This window comes from Pygocentrus nattereri, chromosome 3 (genome assembly GCF_015220715.1).
Source record: "Pygocentrus nattereri isolate fPygNat1 chromosome 3, fPygNat1.pri, whole genome shotgun sequence".
Lineage (NCBI taxonomy): Eukaryota > Metazoa > Chordata > Actinopteri > Characiformes > Serrasalmidae > Pygocentrus > Pygocentrus nattereri.
Window position 1 is genome coordinate 47,304,983 of NC_051213.1, and position 22,811 is coordinate 47,327,793.

General features: G+C 42.3%; 1 protein-coding gene across 2 annotated transcripts; it reads right to left on the reverse strand.

Annotated features, from left to right (window-relative positions):
• Positions 1 to 330: 330 nt before the first annotated feature.
• usp5 (ubiquitin specific peptidase 5 (isopeptidase T)) lies at positions 331 to 22,442 on the reverse strand. 2 transcript variants are annotated; one of them, XM_017706095.2, is made up of 20 exons: positions 22,104 to 22,442; positions 20,206 to 20,334; positions 18,887 to 18,953; positions 16,620 to 16,747; positions 16,123 to 16,268; positions 14,682 to 14,866; positions 13,691 to 13,785; positions 13,251 to 13,444; positions 11,350 to 11,421; positions 9,616 to 9,706; positions 7,929 to 8,054; positions 7,680 to 7,833; positions 6,533 to 6,707; positions 6,338 to 6,426; positions 5,352 to 5,480; positions 4,203 to 4,346; positions 3,961 to 4,103; positions 3,265 to 3,415; positions 2,901 to 2,985; positions 331 to 1,434 (listed from the first exon to the last, which is right to left on the reverse strand). In XM_017706095.2, the coding sequence occupies exons 1-20, from the start codon at positions 22,209 to 22,211 to the stop codon at positions 1,341 to 1,343; spliced, it is 2,505 nt and encodes an 834-aa protein (XP_017561584.1). In that variant the 5' UTR covers positions 22,212 to 22,442; the 3' UTR covers positions 331 to 1,340. The 2 variants fall into 2 exon arrangements, with proteins under 2 accessions (XP_017561584.1, XP_017561583.1); XM_017706094.2 differs by having other exon boundaries at positions 5,295 to 5,480.
• Between the last annotated feature and the right edge of the window lie 369 nt (positions 22,443 to 22,811).

A 22,811-nucleotide genomic window follows, 5' to 3' on the forward strand; every position in this document is an offset into this window, starting at 1 on the left:
GTAGGGTTTCATCAAACTAATCTCCTCAGAAAATGAACAGCTTGCACATGAAGGTCATTCTGACTGGAAATTCAATCAATAAAGTGTGGTCTATGACTTTCGTGCCATACTAGAAGTGATCCCAAACTCTGGAACCTGTGGAGTGGATGGTTGTATGAATGTGTAAATACATCTTCATACACACACTATTGAATCAATCTGAACAGACTCAAAGCAAAGAGACACATCTTTTATTTTTTTTCAAAGCAGAAAGAAAAAATGAATGTTTCCCCAAAAAAGGAGAAAAAAAAAAAAAAAAAAAAAAAAAAAAAAATCACCGCTAGCAACATCTGCCAGAAGAACCAGTTTAGTTTCGCTTTCTGTCAACATACAATGTTTGTTGATTTTTTTTTTTCTCTGTGATTTAGTGAGATCTTGTTTTTGGGATGCATGGGAGAGCAGGAAGTAAGAACGTGGCTCTAGAAGCAATGACCTCACAACAATAACCAGCGCGGGAGCAGGTTGAGAAGAGGAGGGCATGCATATATACGCTGTATTTGACCTGTGCTTGCGGCTAACACTGGGGTGGGGACTTCACAAAGGAGGTCTCTGTCACTTAGCTAAATACTGTAAACCCAAAGTGAGGACTGTCCAACAGGAACGACCCTCAGACTGCAAAAAACAACGGTACCTTGGTCAGTGACAGCATCTCAAACAGAGGCAGTATCTCGATTATTTCTCCTTATATGACTGAATATTATAAGCTCGTTATTATTATTATTATAACATGGCGTATACAAGGAGATCAGGTGAATAAATCTAAACAAAATCGACTGATCTGCCAGTGCAATAAGATCATTTTAACCAGTTTTTCATACCCAGATTAAGGCTAATCTTAGACTCAAAAGAACTACCAAATGGTGGTTCACCACTGGCCCTGCAATTTAGCGCAAGACTAGGCTTTGCCTCTTTCCGAAAAACGACCTATGATATCCTTACAGCATTGTTATACTTGGAAAACAGATATATTACCAATATTTAAGATGTTTTCATCTGGCAAAATGTAAGTTTCTGCAGTATAATCCTCACTTCTGACTTTAATTACCCAACTCACCTGAGAAACTCCTTTGCAAACCCCCCCCTGAGTGTAATCACTCCACTTTTAGTCCTCTCCTCTGCCTGGCACAGGTACTTGTGTAAGAAAGAAGTGCTTGAATTCCCCCGAAAACAAATAAAAAAAAAAAAATAATAAAAAAAAAATAATAATAAAGTGTTGTGTCAGTTGAGAAGCTTGAGTACGCCCCACGCCGGCCCCCCTCAGCAGCTAAGACAGAGGTGTTTGTTTGTACGTGTAAAGTCTTCTATTCTGCCACTCTCCTGTAGAAGTACAGGTAGCCCAGGTCCTTCGGTGGTTTCTCAGAGGCACACACTTTTTGATCGTTGAAGATTACCCACCTAGAAAACAAGCAAACAAAAAAAAAGACAGGAAGAAAATCATGTGCACTGCCTGAAAACCAGACGCTCCGAGGCTCTTTACATCTCGCATAAACCTGCACTTCTGGTGAACGGACCACGTTCGGAATTTACTTCAGCGCAAAGTATAAACAAGGGCTGGATGGAATAATCCGGATATCCAAAAGCTTTGTATTCATTTTCTTATCAGGAATTTGGAAACTCTGTCGTTTGCTAATGCTTGCTGTGTTCACACATCGTAATTTGTCATCGTCATTTGACCGCTGTGCTGGTCAAAAACGGACGGTAATAAGGGGAGAGCTTTAGCAGCATTGGCTGTTTATTTCAGGTGCTGAAAGGCAGGAGGTTATCCTGTGGTTTTTCATGTTTGCTGCACTATACCGGGTTCGTCTGAGATTCAAAGACGTCTGGCGTCAACGTCTCCTCAAGAAATCTACGCCTGGTTTATTTCACTGCTGCAGTCAATGGTGAAAGTTGGGAAAGCTGCACTCCTGACAGAACGTTCTGCTTTAGCGCTGCAGTCTGCATAACGTGGGCCATTGTGGTGGCTGAATGTTCTCGGCTCCATTAAAAACAATAATACATATAATGATATTCGGTTTGCTGTCGCCCCCCTACCTCCAACATTTGAACACAATGGGGCAGTCGTGGGCTGGAGGTTAGGGAACCGGCCTTGTGACTGAAAGGTCGCCGGTTTGATCCCTGGAGCTGACAGCACATGACTGAGGTGTCCTTGAGCAAGACACCTGACCCCCAACTGCTCCCCGGGCGCTGTGGATAGGGCTGCCCACCGCTCCAGGCAAGCGTGTGCTTTAACTAGTGTGCATGTGGCGTTTCACTGCACAGATGGTTGAAATGCGGAGGTGAATTTACCCGTTGTGGGACTAATAAGGGGTAACTTAACACAAGATAAGATCCAACCAGAACTCTAGAATGCTCTCTAGGAATCCTGACAATTTTCAGTTGGAGGCTTTTACTATAAAACCTGAAAAAATGGTGAATTCCACACATGGATGTGGTATTCAGCTATAAAGAAATGTCATATTACCATTAGGTAAATGATGTAGGTAATATGACCACAGCCAAACTCTCCCCTTCCCAATGTTACTACGTGCCTTTGAAAAACTGAAGTTAATGAGAGATATTGAACCAGCGAACAGTTTGAAACAAAGATGAGCCAAATACATGTTAGATTGTTCGATTATAGCTTTGGCTCTTCGTCGCGGAGCTCAGAGACGAGCCTTCTTGCACTCCCAGCCAATGAATGCATCAAAGACAAACTTGTTGATTTGATTGAAACGGGGGAAATACACACAGAGGTAAAATATTAAGCATGCGTTGATGTGCTTTTTACATGGGAAGGTAAAATCTGATCTCCAGATATAATCCATGTAAACGCAAGGTGTAAACCATGTTCTTGTGAAAGAGGCGGAGGGGGGTTTACTCACTGTTGGTCCTTTTTGATGTGGCAGACGTAGTGACCACACATTGTGCTCGTGCCCATGTGACTGATAAAAGCAAACAGCTCATACTCTGCATGAAAGAACAAATAAAATCAGAGAGTGCTTGTTTAGTTTTAGCTCAGGCAAATGTAACTAACAGGGAACAGTTTTCGCTCAAACCGCACTGTGTTGTTAAAGCGAAACATGTTAGTACAAACTGGAGACAGTCTGAAAGTATAATACTAGTGGATATCCCCCCCAACCCAAACTGTCCATTCCAAAACCGAAAAACTGGCAACCCTCTTCACAGCATTCCAACTACTAACAATCCAGAACTGATGTTTACACAAGCAGGTAAATATACACTCACTTCCCGGTCCGTCTCGGACACGTGGTCCGGGTGGGGGATCACGGCTGGCTTCGCTGCCTCCCTCGGAGCGCCCCCCTTCCGACACCTCCATAGACTCTAGATCATCCAGGTGCGAGAAGATCCAGTCCACTGCCCGTTCCAGGACATTACTCTACATGGGGGAAAAAAACTGATGGTCAGTATTGCTAGAACTACAACTTGGATCAGAAAATTGCCCAATTATAAGGAGACTGTAAACAGTGTAGGCAGTCGTAGGCTGGAGGTTAGGGAACTGGCCCTGTGACCGGAAGGTTGCCGGTTCGATCCCCAGTGCCGACAGCACATGACTGAGGTGTCCTAACCCCCAATTGGGCCCCGGGCGCTGCGGATAGGGCTGCACATCGCTCCGGGCAAGTGTGCTCACTGCCCCCTAGTGTGTATGTGGTGTTTCACTTCACGGATGGATTAAATGCAGAGGTGGGATTAAAAAAGTATCACTTAACTTAAACAGTACAGCTACTGCATAAGCGGGAGGCTGAAAAGATGACCATTTATTTTTTTCATCTTTAATTTGCTTTGTTATTCCACCCATTGGATTTTCAGCGTTGTCAGCACCAAATTAACACTGCTTACATGCTGCAGCAGCAGCAGCACAGAAGCAGTTTGCTTGGCTCGGCTCGGTCTCCTTTAACATGGCCGTTTTGAGGAGTTACTCACAGTAGCTCTGAGAGCACGCGAAGCTTGGTCTCTGCTGAATCCCATGGAAACGATGGTCGCCAGGTGCTCTTCTGAGGCGCTTTCTGTGGGTGTGGACCCAGGGGCAGAGCTACAGCCAGGCAACACGAAGGGGGCGGAGAAATCTGCAGCCAATCACAGCCACGAGATCAGTAGAAAGTTTGTAAAAGTCATCAAAAGTAAGCGGACATTTGCAGCTCCCAGTTTCAGAGGTTTACGCTTACCTGGATCGTCCATGTGGCCCATCACCCAATTCATAGCAGCGTCAATGCCAGTGTTGCCTGTATAATACACTGCCTTCCTGCAGGCCTCCATAGGAAAGCCCATCTCGCAGAGCTGAGATACAGTGGAGTCGTCAAGCACCGGAGCTGAGAGAAACATACAGGTACAAAGATGTCTCTTGGAGTATAAAACACACCTTTAGTGTGATGTTTATGAGCTAACTTAACAGTGAGTTCACCGAGAAACACAACAAAAGGTGTAAATGGTTTGGGGGTGGGGGGTGGTGGGGGGGACTTAATGCCACACACAAACATATATGTCCTGAGCATGTCAGCAAGTCAAAGGCCTGTTTTAGTTGTATGTTGTTCGCTATTAAATCAGCAGTAATGTTTTCTTCCATGGGGTCCTGATTGGAAAAGTATCACGCATGTTCAAAGCTGTCGACCCTGGATTTTTGACCAACCCTCCACCTTCTTTAACATGGTGGAGATCATGGATAACTTTGCACAAATAAATGACGTCAGAAAACGTTTAATTTATGATATAATAATTCACATTTTAACTTGCATTACACACCTGCTTTCTGACTAATTAACCTGGTCTTTAAAAGACAAAATAATAATGAAGAAATAAGAAATAATGAATTATTCTTTTAAAATATTGTATAATGTTGATAAATCACTGGAATAACATCAGCGAAAAAAAAAGTTTTTTCCTTCTTATTTCTTCGTAAGGTTATTATTAAATACTTTTGTTTTTGTAAATTTTTGGAAAAAAAATATGTACACATGACCTAGAAATATCCAAAACGGTCCAAATAATCGAATTATTCTATTAATCTGTTATTAGTCTGCTATCTGATCTATAAATCTGGATAGTCACAAGTATTGTCGGTACTGGACAGGCTTGCACTAAATCCGCCGATGTAAATATCAAAACCTGAACATAAAATCAGTCAAATTTAAAGAGAAATGTATAAACAAAACATTCAACACAAACACACGTACGGAAGGAAAACAAAGGAAGGAAAGGTGAAAAAAGTGGGTTAGAAACAGATGGACGGCTGAGGAAGGAAGAAAGACAGACAGACTGACACAGCAGTGGGGAGTAGAGAGAGTCGTCCTCCTCGTTGCCGCGGGAACCCAGGATACCTTTGACCTCCACGTCAGGGGTCATGAGAGGGGGCGGGGCCACCTCTGGCAGAAGCTCCTCCCCCGGCTGCTGTCCAGTCCCACGGAGTGCGCTCAGGTCCAGTGTATCAGGAACATCAATGCTAACATCTAATCAATAAATCAAGATATTAAATCTATATGTAGCAGTGCTTAAATGTCTAAAACCACTATAGAACATCTATGTTTAAAATGATTCGATTAAAGGGGAATTTAGGGTGTCTGATTTAAAATGATTCATTATAGAGAAACTCGCCAAATCTGATGTCTTGACAGTGGTGGTGATAGGAACCAGGGGTCGCAGTGTCTAATGCAGATGTTTACAATCCAAAACGAGCAATAAACCTTCTTTAGGGCCGATTTAACCCGCACCTCTCTATGATTAATGGATCAAATTTAGGCCAAATCTTATTTCACCACTCGTAAAACAATTAGGCAGCATTACTTGAGGCAGCTTTACTCACAGCTATTTCATGGAGTAACCTTCTGTGAGGGAGCTTTCAGAAGTGGATGTCTGGTTCCCATCCACATGTGAACGGTTCTGACTCGGTTTGTCTAAAGTTTGTCTAAAACGGAGCGTTTCACACCAAACCACTCGGAACGACCGTTTACAAACTTGCTTATCCATTTAATTATACAAAAATCTTCAAAAAGCAACAGAATTTCCCCTTTAATCTGCGGATGATTCACTGGTTTCAAAAAAAATCTGCAGGAAACTACAGACGATGATAAAATGACTGAGAACATCTACTGAAAAAAAATGACTACAAATAGATGATTACAGCGTATTATTTATCATTTAATAACTATTCTGTTCCCAGAAAAATGATCTACTGTCATTTAACACTGTTCTTCATCTAGACTGTAAAATCATTATTCAGTAATATTAACAGCAATTATTAATATGACAAATTATTCCAACATTCTGTAGTGCAGAAAGCAGAATAAACCAACAAACAAATATTCACCCAGTTTCTTAGGGACCCAGTCCAGGCCAAAAGTAAACTTCTTAATTTGGATGACAAGATAGTCGGGGAACGAAGCAAAGCGTGTGGTCCTGAGAGCAGAAGACGAAGAGAAGGTAGGTTAGCAGGTTAGTCTTCATCCATCTGTTACACAAAACAAAGCAAAATAAAAACAGAGGCAGATAATGAAGGCTGTACTTGGTGGCAGTGGTCTTGCCCTGCACTGCAGAGCTCCAGAAGTCCGTGAGCGTTTCGGGTTCGCTCAGAGCGTCCAAGCAGACAGAGAACGGGATTCGAGCGCGAGGAGCTGCAGGCGGAGGGTTCCCGGATGCTTCCGCTTCCTCACGTAAACGCTCAGCCTCCTGTAACTCATCTGACGGACGAGGAGAAAGAGGACACAAATTATTTCTGAAATTCATAAAGTCCTGCTGGTCCATCCCTCCATAATAAAAATAACGTGCAGCTTTACTGAGTCATAGGAATCGAATTATTGAAGCACGGGAACAAAATAGTCAAGTTGCGGCCACGACTCACTAAGCAGTGTTGGAGGTCTGGTCCATGGGCCTAATGTGTGGCCACGAATTCCTTCGCTCATTCTCACTGCTTACTAAATTGCGGCCACCCATTAGGATCTTATTTCCACGCCTTAGTAAGTTATTTCTACTTTTATTTGCAGTGATTAAAGAGTGATATTAACAGTGGGGCTCCATAAAGTGGCTAAAATTCGCTGTATAAAAAAAAAAAAAAAAAATTTTTTTTTGGACAAAACAAAATGTCCATGACTAGACCAGTGGAAAGAAAGCCAACATCTTCTACAGAGACAAACCTTGCATATGTGTGTTTTCTACACGTTTGTGCACAAATTTATTTGGTAAGTTTATCATAAAACAGAAAAGAACATAAAACAAACTCTGCCACAACTTTTGCACGGGGCCAAATTTGATGTTTTATTTTGCCCCATTAAGTTAAACTAAGCAAATAAGCAGCAACTCTGCATTTTGCAGAGGATGTGCTACGTTATTATAATAAATCAACAAAACATGACGGGGTGCTCAAAGTTCTGCAGACGCATTTGTGCGTTCAGCTATTTTTAAAATAATTCTAATTCCTACCAAAACAACCGAATCTAACCAAATTGTCATCAAACGTGTAAATTTCATGATTCACTTAATTGATTCCTAAAGAATCAGAATCGAATCAAAACGAAGACGAAGCATAATATTCACCTTTTCACCTTTGTTCCAAAGTAGAAAGAAAACAAACTTTTGAAGTCACTGTATTTCCTCAAAACGATACATTTCTTTAAACTGTCTATTATAGACTACAGTTCCCATGATCCTCTCACCCGTGTTGGTGGCCTGGTCCATGGGCACAGGTAGCTGAACTATGTAGTCCACTCGCTGGGTGTACTTGGCCTTCTGAGACTGCTGGCACACGATCCTCTCCTCCACCAGGAACCGGAATGCTTCAGACGGGTTCGCGCCGGACCGGCAGTTCCGCTGGGCGAGAGGGAGAAAGGGAGAGAGGGAGTGAACACGCAAGAACTTGAGAAAGAAAGAAAAGAGGGAGAAAGGGATGAAAGGACATCCATTACCTCCACCATGTTAATGAAGTGAAGGAGGAACTCCTGGGCATCTTGTTGCCGATTGGTGGAAAACTCAGGGTGGCCCCGCCCCACGAGGGCTTTGAACATGCGAGGCGCTATTCCAACCTGGTCCCCCTGGAAGAAGAAAGCATTACTGATTTAAAAGGGAACATCATGCAACTTTTTATTAATCAAAATAAACATCGTTTTCAGTAAGTGCAATACTCTTAAAATAACAGTCATTTTACCACAGATATTATACCAACAGGCATTTAATAAACCTCTCGTTCTTCTTTGCGATAGCAAAAATGATCCACAATGTTATCCGAATTACAATTTGATCGTCTCTGGGTTTAATACCAGAGTCCATCATTAAAGTTCCACCCGTATTTGCAGTACTGTGCGAAACTCAGAGTTAACACAACTCTGGTATTTAATTTCCAGACAAGAAAACGTCCAATAAGTTCAAGTTATTCAGAATTCCGAGTAAAAAAAAAAGCTGAACCTTTATTCCAGCTTCCGTTCTTTTCATGAGATTCGCTCTCAGTTTCTCAAAAGGATGTTTTTCCACGCCTCCAGAGTTCAGTCTTAGAAGCTGGTTGATTTCCTGAAGTAATCAAACCCTTTCAGGTGTTGTTGAGGTCTGGACTCTGGGGCGGTCAGTACACCGTTCAGCTTCTTCGTTTGATGTGTGCGTCTCCTTTTCTCAGCGAGGTTCTTCTTCTTCAGCTACACCTCCTTTCAGACCCACAGCGCTGAGTGGTCTTCTCACAGTGGAAGGATGGACAGAAACACCTGTGGATGTTTTCAGATCTGAAGCAGCTTGATCTTCTCCTCTCTCTCTCTCAGAGATCAAAGCTTTAAGCGCCGTTTATCTGATGGGGGCAGTTTTGGTGTCTTGCATGGTGGTTATTATTAAGTGCCGTCAAATCTGTTCTGACTCCTTATGCTCCAAAACTGTGGAATAATCTTCCTACTGATGTCAGACTCTCTGAATCAATTGAGGTTTTTAAAAAACGTTTAAAGACTTATTCTTATTCTCTATAGGATTTAAACTGATGATGATAATGATCTTAATTGTCTTGGATTTTATTTGTAAGTATTTTGTAAAGCACTTTGTGAGCCACTCTGGAAAAGTGCTATATAAATAAAGACTTACTTACTTACTCCTGGTGACTATATGGCTTGTGTTTCTCCAGAATATCCTGTCTTGTGTTTCGCTCTTCTAAAAGGCTGGTTCATGATTCCTCTGACTGTATCCATCCATCCATCCATCCATCCATCCTCTCCCTTTTTACCTCCAGCTCTTCCAAGCATAATTGTCTTTTTTTTAATTAATTGTTTTTGCTCAAAATACGTCCGACAGAAAAGCTTCAGTTTGGTTATCTGGGCTTCAAATGGGAGGTGAGACTTGAAGAGGTTGATCGTCCATTTCTTTGTTTTCGTTCTCTATAACGTTTAATCGGTTTTTGAAGTTCAGGTTTGGAAACTTGTTTTATTTTTCTTTTGACTTTCTCCTTCCTTACGCAAGAGGTTCATCTTATATCTAATCTCTTCAGAAGCATCTCCAGATAAATGAATGACCGGTACATATTGGCTGTTCTGACAAACAATCTTTGAAGGGTGGTCTCTGACTTTTGCACAGTACTGTATAGCTTCAATGCACTGAACTTGAACAAATACAGTCAGGTCCTACCCTGGGTTCAGAGGATGCGCTGGGGTCATCCCCCGGGTCAGGAGTAGGCTTAGAGTATTCTCCCGAGAGTACACCATAGCCCAGTTTTGCTCTGCCAAAGAGAAAAGTGGAAGACACTCAGAGGAAAGATCGTTCTGACCATCTTTAAGGCAACGAGGGGAGGAATTCAGAGTTAATACAAACGTAATAAGCAAAAGTTCATCTTCTCTTCTACTAGCCTGAAACTATCGTCACCCTCCTGCGACCTCTGCTGGAGGATTAAAGTATCACGGTAGATGATCTAACAGTCGACACTTCTTTTATAGTGGTGTAATTAGAGTAAATTACTATAACTTTCTATTGTGGTGAACAGAAATAGCTTCTTTCATGAGCCAAAGGGAGATTACATGCATGCAATCAGACAGCATATTTCTAATGGTGTAAAAATTCATTCGTTTTCTCAACACATCAATTAAAATGACTCCTGATGCACCTGCAGACAGTAAAACAGTAACATTTAATTGTTTACATTGGCAAAAAAAAATTTCAATTAAAAAACCTTTTTTTTTTTTTTCCCTCAAAAGATTTGAGACAATTCACAATTTGTTCTGGCCTATTAGGGCAGGTATTTTAGGAATAATTTATGTATAATATTCTAATATTTCCTGAAGCTTGAACTGCTGAATCATATCGCAGTTCAGTGAACTGAATCAAACCCATTCTTAATTAACAAAACCCGCTTATGAACAGAATCAAAAACCAATAAACTGTGAATCAAAACTATTTGCTGTCAGCCCCGAGATGCACAGCACTATTCCAAGCACAGTCAATCCGCCATAATAATGATAATATTAATAATGATAATAATAATAAATCATAATGTACTTTTCACACTGGTGGCAGCTCAAAGTGCTCTACAGACAGATGGTTATTTAACAGCAACAGAATAAATTAAAGTGGAGTTTGACTATTTTCTATTACAGTTACTGTTCAGCGACAGCAATATAATAAAAGGTAGTAAATAAAGAGTTAGGAGCGTTCATTTAAATGTAATCTAAACTTAAACATGAAGCAATGACAGATCAAATTAAATAGATAAATACAAAAAGAGGTTTAAACGTCATTAAAAGCTCAATTAAGATATTTTCAAATGCTTCTTGTAACGTCTGAATCGAGTTTGACTGGCTAACAAAAGGTGGAACTGAGTTCTGAGTTGTATTTCGCAGAAGGCCAATATCCATAGATCTAAGACTACATGATGTAACAGACAGAGATTTGGTGCTTTAAGGCTATTCAGAGCTTTAAAAACTAGTGAGAGAACTTTAAAATCCATCCTGAAAGAGGACAGATCCTGAAACAGGCAGCCAGTGAAGTTCTTTCAAAATGGGGTGATTTGTGCTCTCAGTGCTGCTGCATTGAGTTTGGAAAGTCATCAATTCTACTCGTAATAAATGTATCAACAAATTTACATGCGTTGTTCTTAGATAGAAAAGGCCCAACTTTAAGGATATTCTTCAAAACAATACAAACAAAAAGCCACTAAAAAGCTACTTCGGCAAATTTAAGATTAAACAGCTCAGCATCTAAGATTTCACTTTCAGGTTTTCTACTATAGGTTTGGAGCACAAAGCAAACACGCCTGCTCTCTCACTAAGCAGCTTTCCCCGAATTTCAGTGTTTCAGCTACGATGCTTTTGGTACCTGAAGTTTCGCATTGAAGCTCCAAGGCAGATACGCTACAGACAAGATACTCACACTTGTGTTTTAAAGTCCTGCGTGGGGTCACTTGGAGCTTCATCTACAATCTTCTCAAAGCTGGAGACGTATCTGTCAGAAGAAAAACGGTGTCAGAAGTTCATTCACTTCACACAGCGGACCTCACTTTGTGTGTTAGAACATCCGAAGACGCTCTATTTGCTCAGGTCAACGTCAATCAGCGATCGGAAAGCAGGACTGAATCTCAGATGAAAAATAATTCACATTTTACAAGGCTACGTCACTTTAGACTCAGCGTTCAGATCTCATACTTTCCTGGATTTGTTACATTTCCTATTGGTCAGTTCTGCCTTGCCCACCTTTGGCATGAAAACATGTACAGTTTCTCTAGTGCAGTAACGAGTTTAAAATTCCTCTCGATGCAACTGCATTAACCATTAAACATGAAATGAACTGTATTTACATTAGTTACAATGTAATGGAATTACGTTACATTAGTCATGCAATATGAACAGACTGGAAATGTAACTCTTCTTTAGTGAAGGATGTTTTGATGTAGTTACCACTACACAACTTGGGTCTGTTTGCTTCAAGAGTCTTTTAGAGTGACCACAATGCCAAACATACTCACAAACACAAACACAAGGGATGGGCATTATATAACATGTATACACTGATCAGGCACGGTGGCGGCACGGTGGCGTGGTGGGTAGCGCTGTCGCCTCACAGCGAGGAGGGCCTGGGTTTGATTCCCCGGACGGGTGATCAGGGTCCTCTCTGTGTGGAGTTTGCATGTTCTCCCCGTGTCTGCGTGGGTTTCCTCCGGGTTCTCTGGTTTCCTCCCACAGTCCAAAGACATGCAGTCAGGCCAATTGGACATGCTAAACTGCCCCTAGGTGTGAGTGTTTGAGTGACTGTCTGTGTCTGTCTGTCTGCCCTGCGATGGACTGGCGACCTGTCCAGGGTGTATCCTGCCTTCCGCCCGAAGACTGCTGGGATAGGCTCCAGCATCCCCCCGCGACCCTGACGGAGAAGCGGCTTAGAAAATGGATGGATGGATGGATGGACACTGATCAGGCCTAACATCATGACCACCTCCTCGTTTCTACGCTCATTGTCCACTTTATTATCAGCTCCACTTACTGTATAGCTGCTCTCTGTAGTTCTACAGTTACAGACTGTAGTCCATCTGTTTCTCTGATACTCTGTTACCCTGTTCTTCAGTGGTCAGGACCCCCAGGGACCCTCACAGAGCAGGTACTATTTGGGTGGTGGATCATTCTCAGCACTGCAGCAACACTGGTGGTGTGTTAGTGTGTTGCCAAACTTGGGTTCGTACTTTACTTCATCAGGTATTTGAATTTGAGGGGTGTGTGGCCGATAATTAACAAAACAAATGAAGTAAACGACGCATTACTGTGAAATGCAGAGCAAGTGGAGACACGAGAAGCTGACGCTGGTATGTTACGGAAAGCATAAAGACGATAACGTTAACTGCACACTCTACAAATTTATGTATGTGAGCAGAATGCGTGCCATATCAGGGGTTTCCAATCCCAGTCCTTAAGACCCCATGTGCGTTTTCGACAGACAACGCGGCCAAAAACGATTTGATGTTTGTTCAAACTTTGTTCATAATTAAATGGTTTGGTGTAAAATGCTCTGTTCTAGAGAAACGGGTCAAATGAGACAACAGTGGTGGCGGAAACCAGACGACAATGATGCCTCTAGACTGCTGCTAGACTAACACAAAGACATTCAGATAAAATAAAAAATCAAATTAAAATGGGACATTTCACCATTTTAACCAGTTTTCAATCAGACTTGGGGAGAACAGTTGTGGCAGGGACCAGACGACGCCTTTCGGCTTTATTCAAATAAATAAAAACTGGTTAAAATGCCCATCCATAACAGAAAGAGTAACACTGACGGGCACTGACTTTTCCTGGAAGTCGGGGATGGTGAAGAGCACTTGCATGACGGAGTTGAGGTAGCAGCTGTTCCCCAGGTTCTTCATGCCTGTGAGCCCGGGGCCCCACAGTGGCCTCAGAGTGGCACCAGACTCCTGGATCACCTCCCACTCGCCCACACGCTGGTTCACTGCGATTTCCAACTCCGTCATAGTGCGCTCCGTCTGACACACGCAGACGGACAGAGAAAGACATGAAGAGAAAGAAAAAGAAAAATCACACATTTTTCCTAAATCTTTCATCTTTCCAGCTTCTCTTGATCCCTTAGTAGCAAACAGGCTGCTTGAGTTACTGTGCAATTAAATTATGTAAATGAGCTCCGTGAGTGGGCAGGGCTAAACTGCTGCAGGCTCGTCATTTTCGAAGGTGAATTAGTGTGAGGCATTGACGTTTACACCCATACTCCTCACCTTCTCCATGGTCATCATATCAATGCCAAAGTGAGAGAGGTGCTCCGCCAGCTTCGAGTCCAACACCATGTCGTCTTCATCATATGAATAGACGTCTGAAAAACAATTTTAAAACATTCAGTTCTCATTTAAATGTAATCTAAAGCCAAAAAAGACAAGTCCCATACTTGTGTTCTTATGCACACTGCGGGGGAGGCGGGGGGAATTTGCCCCCACCGATTTCTTTCTTTTCGTCACATTTAAATGTTTCGGATCATTCAACTAAGTTTAACATGAAATAAAGACAACTTGAGTAAACCCAAAATGCAGCTTTTAAATGATTTATTGAAGATAAAGACTTAATCAAATCCTCCATCACCCTTGAGAAAAAGTAACTGGACCCCTAAGCCTAACCTGTGCCACCCCTGGCAGTAACAACTGCAATCAAACATGTGTGATAACTTCCCATCGCTGTGGGAATTCTGGCCAACTCTTCTCCACAGAATTGTTTTAGATCAGCTAAAACTCAGCCACTCCAAAACCTTAATTTCGTTTGTTTGAGCCATTCAGAGGTGGACTTGTGTGCTTTGTCCTGCTGCAAAACAGCATTCTGTCTTAAATTAGATAAAAACAATCCAAGTTAAATAAGTTTTCATTAAAATTAAAAGCTAAAATTAAAATTAAAAGCCTTACCTGAAAGTAGTAGATCCGAAAAATTGAAGTGTGACAAATATGTACAAACAGAAGAAACTGAGAAATGACCGATACTTTTCCCCACAATGATTTATGTACCTTTTACAACCAAAAGACAAAGCAGCATAACAGGCATCTCAAAGTGTAAAACTTAAACTTTAAGCCGAAAATTTGACTTCTAATTTGAATAGACACTAAGTGAGGAACGATTCAAAACTGTAATGATATGCATACGCCTTTAGGTAATGAACAGCAGCTACCAGCTCCTAAAACACACAGTAGCTGCAAAACAAGAAGCCCCAGCTCTTCCCAGTCTTACCAGCTCCATCCGGCGTAATGGTACCCAGTTTGACAGCCAGCGGGTATCCGGTCTGCTGGAAGTGCTGAAGGGCGTGGTTATTGCCCCCTGAGCCATCAAAATATCTCCGACCACACAGGACCTTCCCGTCGGTCAAGTTCATCCACAGATTCTCCTGCAGGTCGCACACCTCGCACCTCCACCCACTGACCAATCAGAACACAAACAGCAATGAAGATAAATTCCTAACAGCACATTGGAGCCTGCTGTACTTTCCACACACGTTAACTGAATTCATCGTGTGTTAATGCAACAGTTTGACCCAAAAACTATTTCCAAATTCACCACATGTAGTTTTGGATATTGTAGAACATACAATGACCTATAAACAATCAATCAATCAACCTTTATTTTGACTTGGAAGTCCATTGAGGGCAACCCTCATTTTCAATGTAGCCGAGCATTTACAAAAACAGGGATTGACATGACAAAGAAAATAATAACTACATTTAATCATTTAATCAAATTTAAAATAACAGTGAATAAAAGATAAAAGTAGATAAAAACAGAACTTGAGATTTAAATGATAAGAAACTAAGATCAAAAGTAGATAAGAAATTAGTCATTTAAAAATACAATATCACAAATTTAAAAAAGTAATGATAAAAAACTATTAAAAATAAAATGAGAGGAAATAAATAAATAAAAAGATAAAGAACTAAGGAGAACTAACACAAAAAAATAAAAGTTACGAATAAATAAGATTAAGTAAAACAGGTGCAGGCTGTCTGTAGGTGGTTTGATATTAAAAGTTTAAAATGACTGAGTGACGCCAGTGAGCCGAGTTTTAGTGTGTCCTGTAGTGAATTCCAGCTGGTGCTGGGACTAAAAGCAGATTTTCCCAGTTCAGTAAAAACTGTTGGTACCTGGCAGCTGATCCAGTTACTAGAGCGAGTCTGATAATTACTGTTATTTGTATTTATCAATGAAGGGATGTATTCTGGCAAATGACCGGAGAGTGTCTTATAAATAAATAATTATAATGTAAAGACCAACAGGCGTTTTCATTAAAAACTGAAAAACATCAAAAATGGAGATATGAGGTTTTCTTCCGACAGCAGCGATATATATATATATATAGACACACACACACACACACACACACACACACAGGTGTATTAACGATTAGTATATTTTATTGTATTATTTATCTCTACTTTCTTTTTATACGTCTGTAAACAGTGTGCAGCAATGCCCTGTTCATTTTGCTCGTTTTGCTTTTTACTGTGCTCTGTACTGCTGCAATAGCAGAGCTTCCCTCTGGGATTGATAAAGTGATCCATCTCCCTATCTATTTACAGGTCTGGTCAGACTTTCCGACTCTGGACATCTCGACGTGACTGTGTGGTTTCGTTTGGTCGGCTCTGTGGTGGACGTTACATGCGGCTGCGTTTCTATGTACCTGGGAGGGATTTTGACTCCGTTGTCGAGTTGTTTGAGCTCAGCTGCGTGTTTGGACTCCTGCCGCACTTCACCGTCCCACTGCTGCACCTGCAGAGCGTGAGACACCGAGTCTGCAGCCAGCAACCCTGCCATCGACAGAGACACCTGCACGCAGACACAAACGGTTATAAGCACTTGTTAAGCGTCAATAACATTACCACAGCTCGTGGCACATTTTACATGATGTGCTTTATTTTCTTACAGTCAGAGAAATCCAGCAAGTTAAACGTGTAAAGGTGTGAAGAGAATGTGTTTATTTTCCTTTAGAAAATCAAAACGTGCCATTTGACCAGGGATGATCAAACTTTACAGTATACACCAGCAGTAGTAGTAGTAGTAGTTGACACTGCATCATGATTACTGGCTGATAGGAAATTAAACTACAGGGCAGCAGGAAAACGCGGCCTTATACTTTCAATAGCCATGCAGACACAACTCCTAAAACAGCAGTCTTACCCTCTCTCTCACTACGTCAGGCATGGTAGCCAGGTCCTCTGATGTCACTTCCTGTCTGTCCGGAAAAAGGACGACCTTGACGTCTTCCTCATACTGCTCCTGCTCGACGTCGAACCCGCCCTCGATACCTGAGAGACGGCGGAATGCAGAAAATAAGCCCAATGCAGTTTCACAATCACTCACCAAATCAAAACGTATTAAATCAATCACAGATTAGACAAACAGTGAAAAATGGCTCAATTTAATATTGCAAATACATCAAAGTACCGGACAAAACGCTCTGAAACAAGAGGCTTCTTCAAGAGTTCTGTATCAAAGACAAAGGCTCTATATAGAACACCCACCATTTGGATGCTTAAAGGGTTCTTAGCATAGTGGATTGTTCTACAGATCGATGAAGAGCGTGTTTATCGCTGCCGTCGGAACAAAATCTTGTAGGTCCATTTTTGTCGTTGTTGAGTTTTCGACATAATTTGAAAGGGATGGAAAACCTGTGGTTCTTTACATTGTGTATAAATTTTATGATCACTGGACCAAAAGAAACAGCCTAATATTACTTAAATAACAAGTCTGGTTCCACTGAAAGTGGAGTAGGTTTGCTCCTTCTCCTGTAAAGCCGCAGTTTTGAAGACACAAGGTTTTGTTCCGACAGCGGCGATATGGTTCTATACAGCACGAAAAAAGGGTTCTGCTACTTTTAAGACGTGAAGCTTGTAAAAACAGAAGAGTGCGTTTTGGTGTTGTACAGATAGGGCTGTGTAGTAGGATGTGAGCTCTTGTAAATGTTAAAAGGAAAAATTTTCAGTCACATAAAAAAAAATAAAATATTTCCCCCTCAGCTTTCTGGTTGGTCAAATCAAAACGGGTCAACTTCGGCTCAGGGGATCCACTTTGTGCAGGTCTGAAATGGACATCTTTCCTAGCACTACAGAATAAGAGGGACATTGGGAGAATTCCTTCAGGCTTTTTTGTGTTTGGCCTGACTATTTCTGACGAAACCACGGAAATACAGGGAATAATACGCTGTTTACTTTAAATATGAAGCAATTACAAATAATCGGGCAATCTATCTTTACTGTGCTGGTACAAGAGGTTTCCACCATTCACAAAATCCTCTCTCACTTCGCACGTAATTGCGACTGAACCCCTGCAACAGATTTCAGATTGCTGCGCAGCACAGCGAGGGACAGAATTTGAATGCATTTGCATGAATAAGAACCGAGCGGCTGCGACTCCCTTCTGTCTTTCCTTGATATTACTTTTGGCTGTATGGTTAGCAGAAAGCAAAACACATGAATCTCTAACCGCCCTCCGTAATCACAAACACAAAAGCAACAAGCAACCAACGGAATAGCTTTACACTGAACAAGTGCATCTATAATCCAGACTAGATATACATAACACAAGCCGGGTTTACATGCAGCCTAATAATGCGCTAATAATCTGACTAATAGCTCAGTCAGAACAGTCTAGTCCGCCTGTATCCGATTACATTCCCTATCGGAAAGTTTAAGTCCGTTCTGCATGTGCGTCGCATCATAGTGTGAGTTTATGCCGAAGCAGAAACTGGTCTGCAGAGGAGACGAAGTTCATGCTCTGATCTTTAAAAGTCGGCGGCGGGACGGACGTCCAGCTTATGCGTCTCAGAGCACGACGTCTTCCTCTCGGCCTTCTTTAATAAGGACGTGTGAAGGACGTTTCCCTGAGTCTGACATTTTAAAGTAGTTCAAAACAAAAGCACTGCTCACTGCTGCTCATCTCACTCTGACTGGACCTCATGTAATGCTGGTTGTCATGGTAACGTCTACAGCAAGTGCTTGTCTACGCATGTGTGTAATTTTGGATTGGATTACTTGTAGTGAGCATAAACACCTCAGTCTGAATCTATAATCTGAATGCATTTAATCGGACGGGCAAAAATTGCATGTAAACACAGCTACAGAAAGATGTTCATAACTCGGTTGTGGAAACATTACGACTCAGTTGTTAGAGGAGATATAAATTCTAATATTCTGAGGTCTGGCAGAAGGAGGACATATCGCCTCCTCATGGACACATCTGCTGCCTCCTCGGACCAGCTCGGTCGGTGTCGGCCACAGCAAAACCCAAAGGGTTTTTTTTTATTATGATTTCATTTCCAGTTACTCAACTCAAGCACTTGGTAACAAGGCAAATCACTCCTGCTCGGGTTTGGGCTTCAACTTGAGCAGCACCAGTAAGGCCTGGAGGGGTCGAGTCTCAAACCTCTACACTGAATATGCTCCTACCTATGGCCAGTCGAGTGGGCTTCTTCTTTGGTGGGTCACCTGAACCGGAACTGTTGTCATCCTCTTTCTGAAATACAGACACTGCAGGTAAATTACTATTTCACTGACATATCAGAAGTTCTCGGGTAATGGAAGGAAGGCTACAACTAATGATCTGAACTACTAGTAGTTAATTATTAGGTAACTGCTTAATCTCAGTTGGCTCCCTACTCCCTATGTAGGACCCTAAGTAGGTCATGAAATACACCAAAATACTAGAAAGCCATTTGGGACTCAGCCATAGGCTGTAGAACCCAAAAGCCCCTGTCAACCAGGTTACAAGTGTTTACATTTTTGTTTTAATAGTAAACTGTATAACAATGTGTTTACCTTAAATACGGATACACATGTGTGTATATACATTTCATATACACACACAAAAGAGGTCCAAATCAGTAAGATACTCTACAATGAAGCATTTCAAACCAAACCACTCTGAATGGCTCTGTTTACATCTCAAATCCTGAAAAATCGGGAGGAATTATTCTATAAGCACAGTGTAGAAACTATAGCAGTATGACAGCGTTTTAGGGCCACTATTAATAAAAATAAAAATAGTAGACTTACAAGAATAAAGCTGCAATATTTCAAGACAAAAGTCACTGTTTTGAGGAAAAAAGTCATAATATTTCAAGAAAAAAGGTAGAATGGCGACATTAAAGTGGCATTAATACCAGGAAAGGTCGCAGTATTGTGGCCAAAGGCTTCGCAAAGTGAAGCAGCACCTCCTCGTGTTAAACGAGAGGCGTTGAGTTTCATATCGATTCCCCCATAAAGAAACACTCAGCCTCCCCGTCTCTCCTGCTCATCAGCACCAGCCTGGTACTAGTATGAGAAACGGCCGAGCAGGAAACTGTTTATCTAGAATAAAGAGCCAGACGGACTCGGAGGAAACCGTCTGTCTGTGTTGTTGAAGGAGAATCTCAGGCAGGATCGCCTACACGGCTATCGGGGGCTTCATCTCCCCCCATTCAAAAGAGGGCATGAGGTTTCACAGACAGTGAGGATGAAGATCAAAATGATCCAGAGAGAGACCGGAGGGAGTGGAGCTCCGGCGTCAGCGCGGCAACCGAGACCCCTCTACAGTTAGCCCACTTTGTCCTCCAAACATTACAGATTTATTCTCAAAATATTACGACTTTCTGGGACTCGAGTATTTTTTATTTTTATTAACAGAGGCCCTAAAACGCCGTCGTAACAGCAGTGCACTCTACAGGGGCCGAGAGCCATTTGAGGTTCAGCCTCCGAATCCTACTCATTAAGGGCAGGACGGACGTTACCTGAGCCTTGCGGGTGCGGGTGATGTGCAGATAGGCCCTCTGTCCAGTTCGGGCGTGGTGTCTCTCCACAAACTGACCCCCAAAGCCGAGGAAACTGTTCATGCAAACATACAAGCCGCCCTCGCTCTCCTGAGACGGAACCAAACACAGAGAAAAAGGGTTTCCGGTTATTCCAAATGCATCCCTCTTAATCCTACACCTTAAAGAACAGCTGATTTAGCTGCACGCCCGAACAACGCGGTTCTTTGGTGAAGACAACGGTTCCATGCAGCACCATGAACGCTCAAAAAACCATTTGCAGGCTTAATTGGTTCTGTTCATGGGAAAGTGGTTCTTCAGGTTAACATAGAATGCATTGCACAGGGTTCTATGTAAAAGCCTTAATGGAAACGGTCCTACGCAGAACCAAAAATACTTTATTTGTTTATTGTTACGACGTCAAACTTGATACCGAATTATCTTAAAACAAGACGGTTCTTCCAGGGTTCCTTAGACAGACAAAGGTTCTATATAGCACCATGAACATTCAAAGAATGCTTAAATGGTTCCGAACAGTTCTTAAGCGTCGATATAGAATGTGCTGTATAGGGTTCTACGTAGAACCTTTTTGGAAATGGCTCTATTTAAGACCAAAAAGGGGTTTCCTTTTGTTACCATGTCAAGCTTGTAACAATAGGAAACTCCTAAACAAGATGGTTCTTCAAGGGTTCTTTAGAAAGACAACGGTTCTATACAGTACCATGAACACTCAAGAGAACCTTTAGCATGCGTAACTGGTTCTAAGCATGGTGGAGTGGTTCTTCCAGTTGATTTAGAATGTGCGATATAGGTTTCTGTGCAGAACCTTTTTGGAAATGGTTCTATATAGGACCAAAAGGGTTTTTTTCCCCCTATTGTCCAGATGTCAAGCTAATCACAGAGCACCGTTAAACAAGATGGTTCTTCAAAGGTTCTTCAGTAAAGACAATAACTATAAAGCACCATGAACACTTAAAGAACCATTTGGTTCTGCGCATGGTGAACTGGTTCTTAAGCTTGACGTAGACCGTGTTGTATAGGGTTCTACGTTTCTGGAAGCGATTCTATACAGAACAAAATTTTTCTATTTCTATCGTTATAATGTCAAGCTTCTAACAGTAGAACACTCAAACAAGATAAAGACAACGGTTCCTCATAGAACCATAAACCCTCAAAAAAAAAGATTATATGGTTCTTCGCATGGAGAAATGGTTCTTCAGACCGATGAAGAATGGGCCGTATGTGGCTCTAGATAAAGCCTTTTTGCAGACGGTTCTACACAGCACCAAACAGCCACCCTTCTTGGGGCGACGCAGAACTGTTTCTGAAAAGGTTCTAGCGTATACAGAACCCATCCTCAGTCCGAAGAACCGTTTAGGCACGAAACGGCTCTGGGTTTAACTCGTGATTCTGAACAGAGCCACTTCTTCTCTTACACCCTCGGAGAACCCCCTCTCTTAAGAGAGTAGTCAGCCGCCAGTATCCAGAACCAAAAGCTGCACTTCGTTAGCTAGCACCCTCATTACTCAGCAAACTGGCGGCTAGCTTAGCTTAGCATAGCTTAGCATAGCGCATTAAACCTAACGACAGCAGGCTAACGCTAGCGTGTCTTCGAGTACGTGTCCGCGCTTGAACGTTCGGCTTAAACAGATAGAACTAAACGAGCCAGCTAACACGGGGCGGCTATCACGATAACTCGGGATAACGTTTGTGAAACGGTGCTATATTTCTGAACGAGGCTAGCCAGGCTGTCAGTTAGCCGCGCTGCTAGCTCGCGAATCCCAGCATCGTTCGCAGAAACGTAATACCGCTAAACCAAGTCCCCGGGGCTGCTGCCGAGCCGGAGGACTCTGGTGCAACCGACAGGTACGAGCACTTACCGGGGAGGCAAAGGAGAAGGCGCACTCGTCCTTATGGACTCGGTCCCCGGGCCTGGGCACCCGCACTGTGGACAGGACTGACATCAACACCTCGCTAACCTCCGCCATCTCTTCCTCGATCACTGCGCCGCTTTAATCTCACACCGCTCGTCCGGCCTGCTCGTCTTTTCGCTCCCAGACCGCGATCTCCACAGTCCCGGTGTCCGGCTTCTCTGCAGCCCCCTCTGTTCCTCTGCTTCTCTCCCCTCAGCGAGCTGCTCTCAGTCCGGCGCTCCGCTCCATTCAAGGCCACCGAGGCGCTACAGGATCCGCTCCGCTCCGCTGTTTGGACCGTAAACAGCCTCATAGACGCGCAGCTGCATTTTCAGACGGCAGGCAAACCGCCGCGGGAGAAAAACGTCGATTGAATAAGTCGTGATAACGAGAGGGTTTCCCACAATTAGGACTTAGAATCTCATTATTATGATACACTTCATATTATGATTTGGTATCTCATAATAATGCGGTTCTGTCTCATACTCGCGGCTTTAGATCTCATAATAATGATGATGCAGATTTCTCATAATTAGAGAAATAGAAAGTTAGTTATTATTGTGAGCTGACAAGTTAAACGATGAGACGTCAGGTCGTTATGAAATGTTAAATCATAATTATGACACAGTAAGTCGTTTTTATGAGATGCTATGTCATTATTGTGAGCTGAGAAGT

What these genes read in the sequence shown, in the direction of transcription:
- usp5 (XM_017706094.2), bottom strand. Translation starts at nt 22,211, where the DNA reads ATGGCGGAGGTTAGCGAGGTGTTGATGTCAGTCCTGTCCACAGTGCGG. An exon ending in CTGGGTCCCTAAGAAACTGG is followed by an intron (nt 5,481 to 6,337) that starts GTGAATATTTGT and finishes TTTATTGATTAG; the next exon opens with ATGTTAGCATTGATGTTCCT. An exon ending in CGCGTGCTCTCAGAGCTACT is followed by an intron (nt 3,416 to 3,960) that starts GTGAGTAACTCC and finishes TCCCCCATGTAG; the next exon opens with AGTAATGTCCTGGAACGGGC.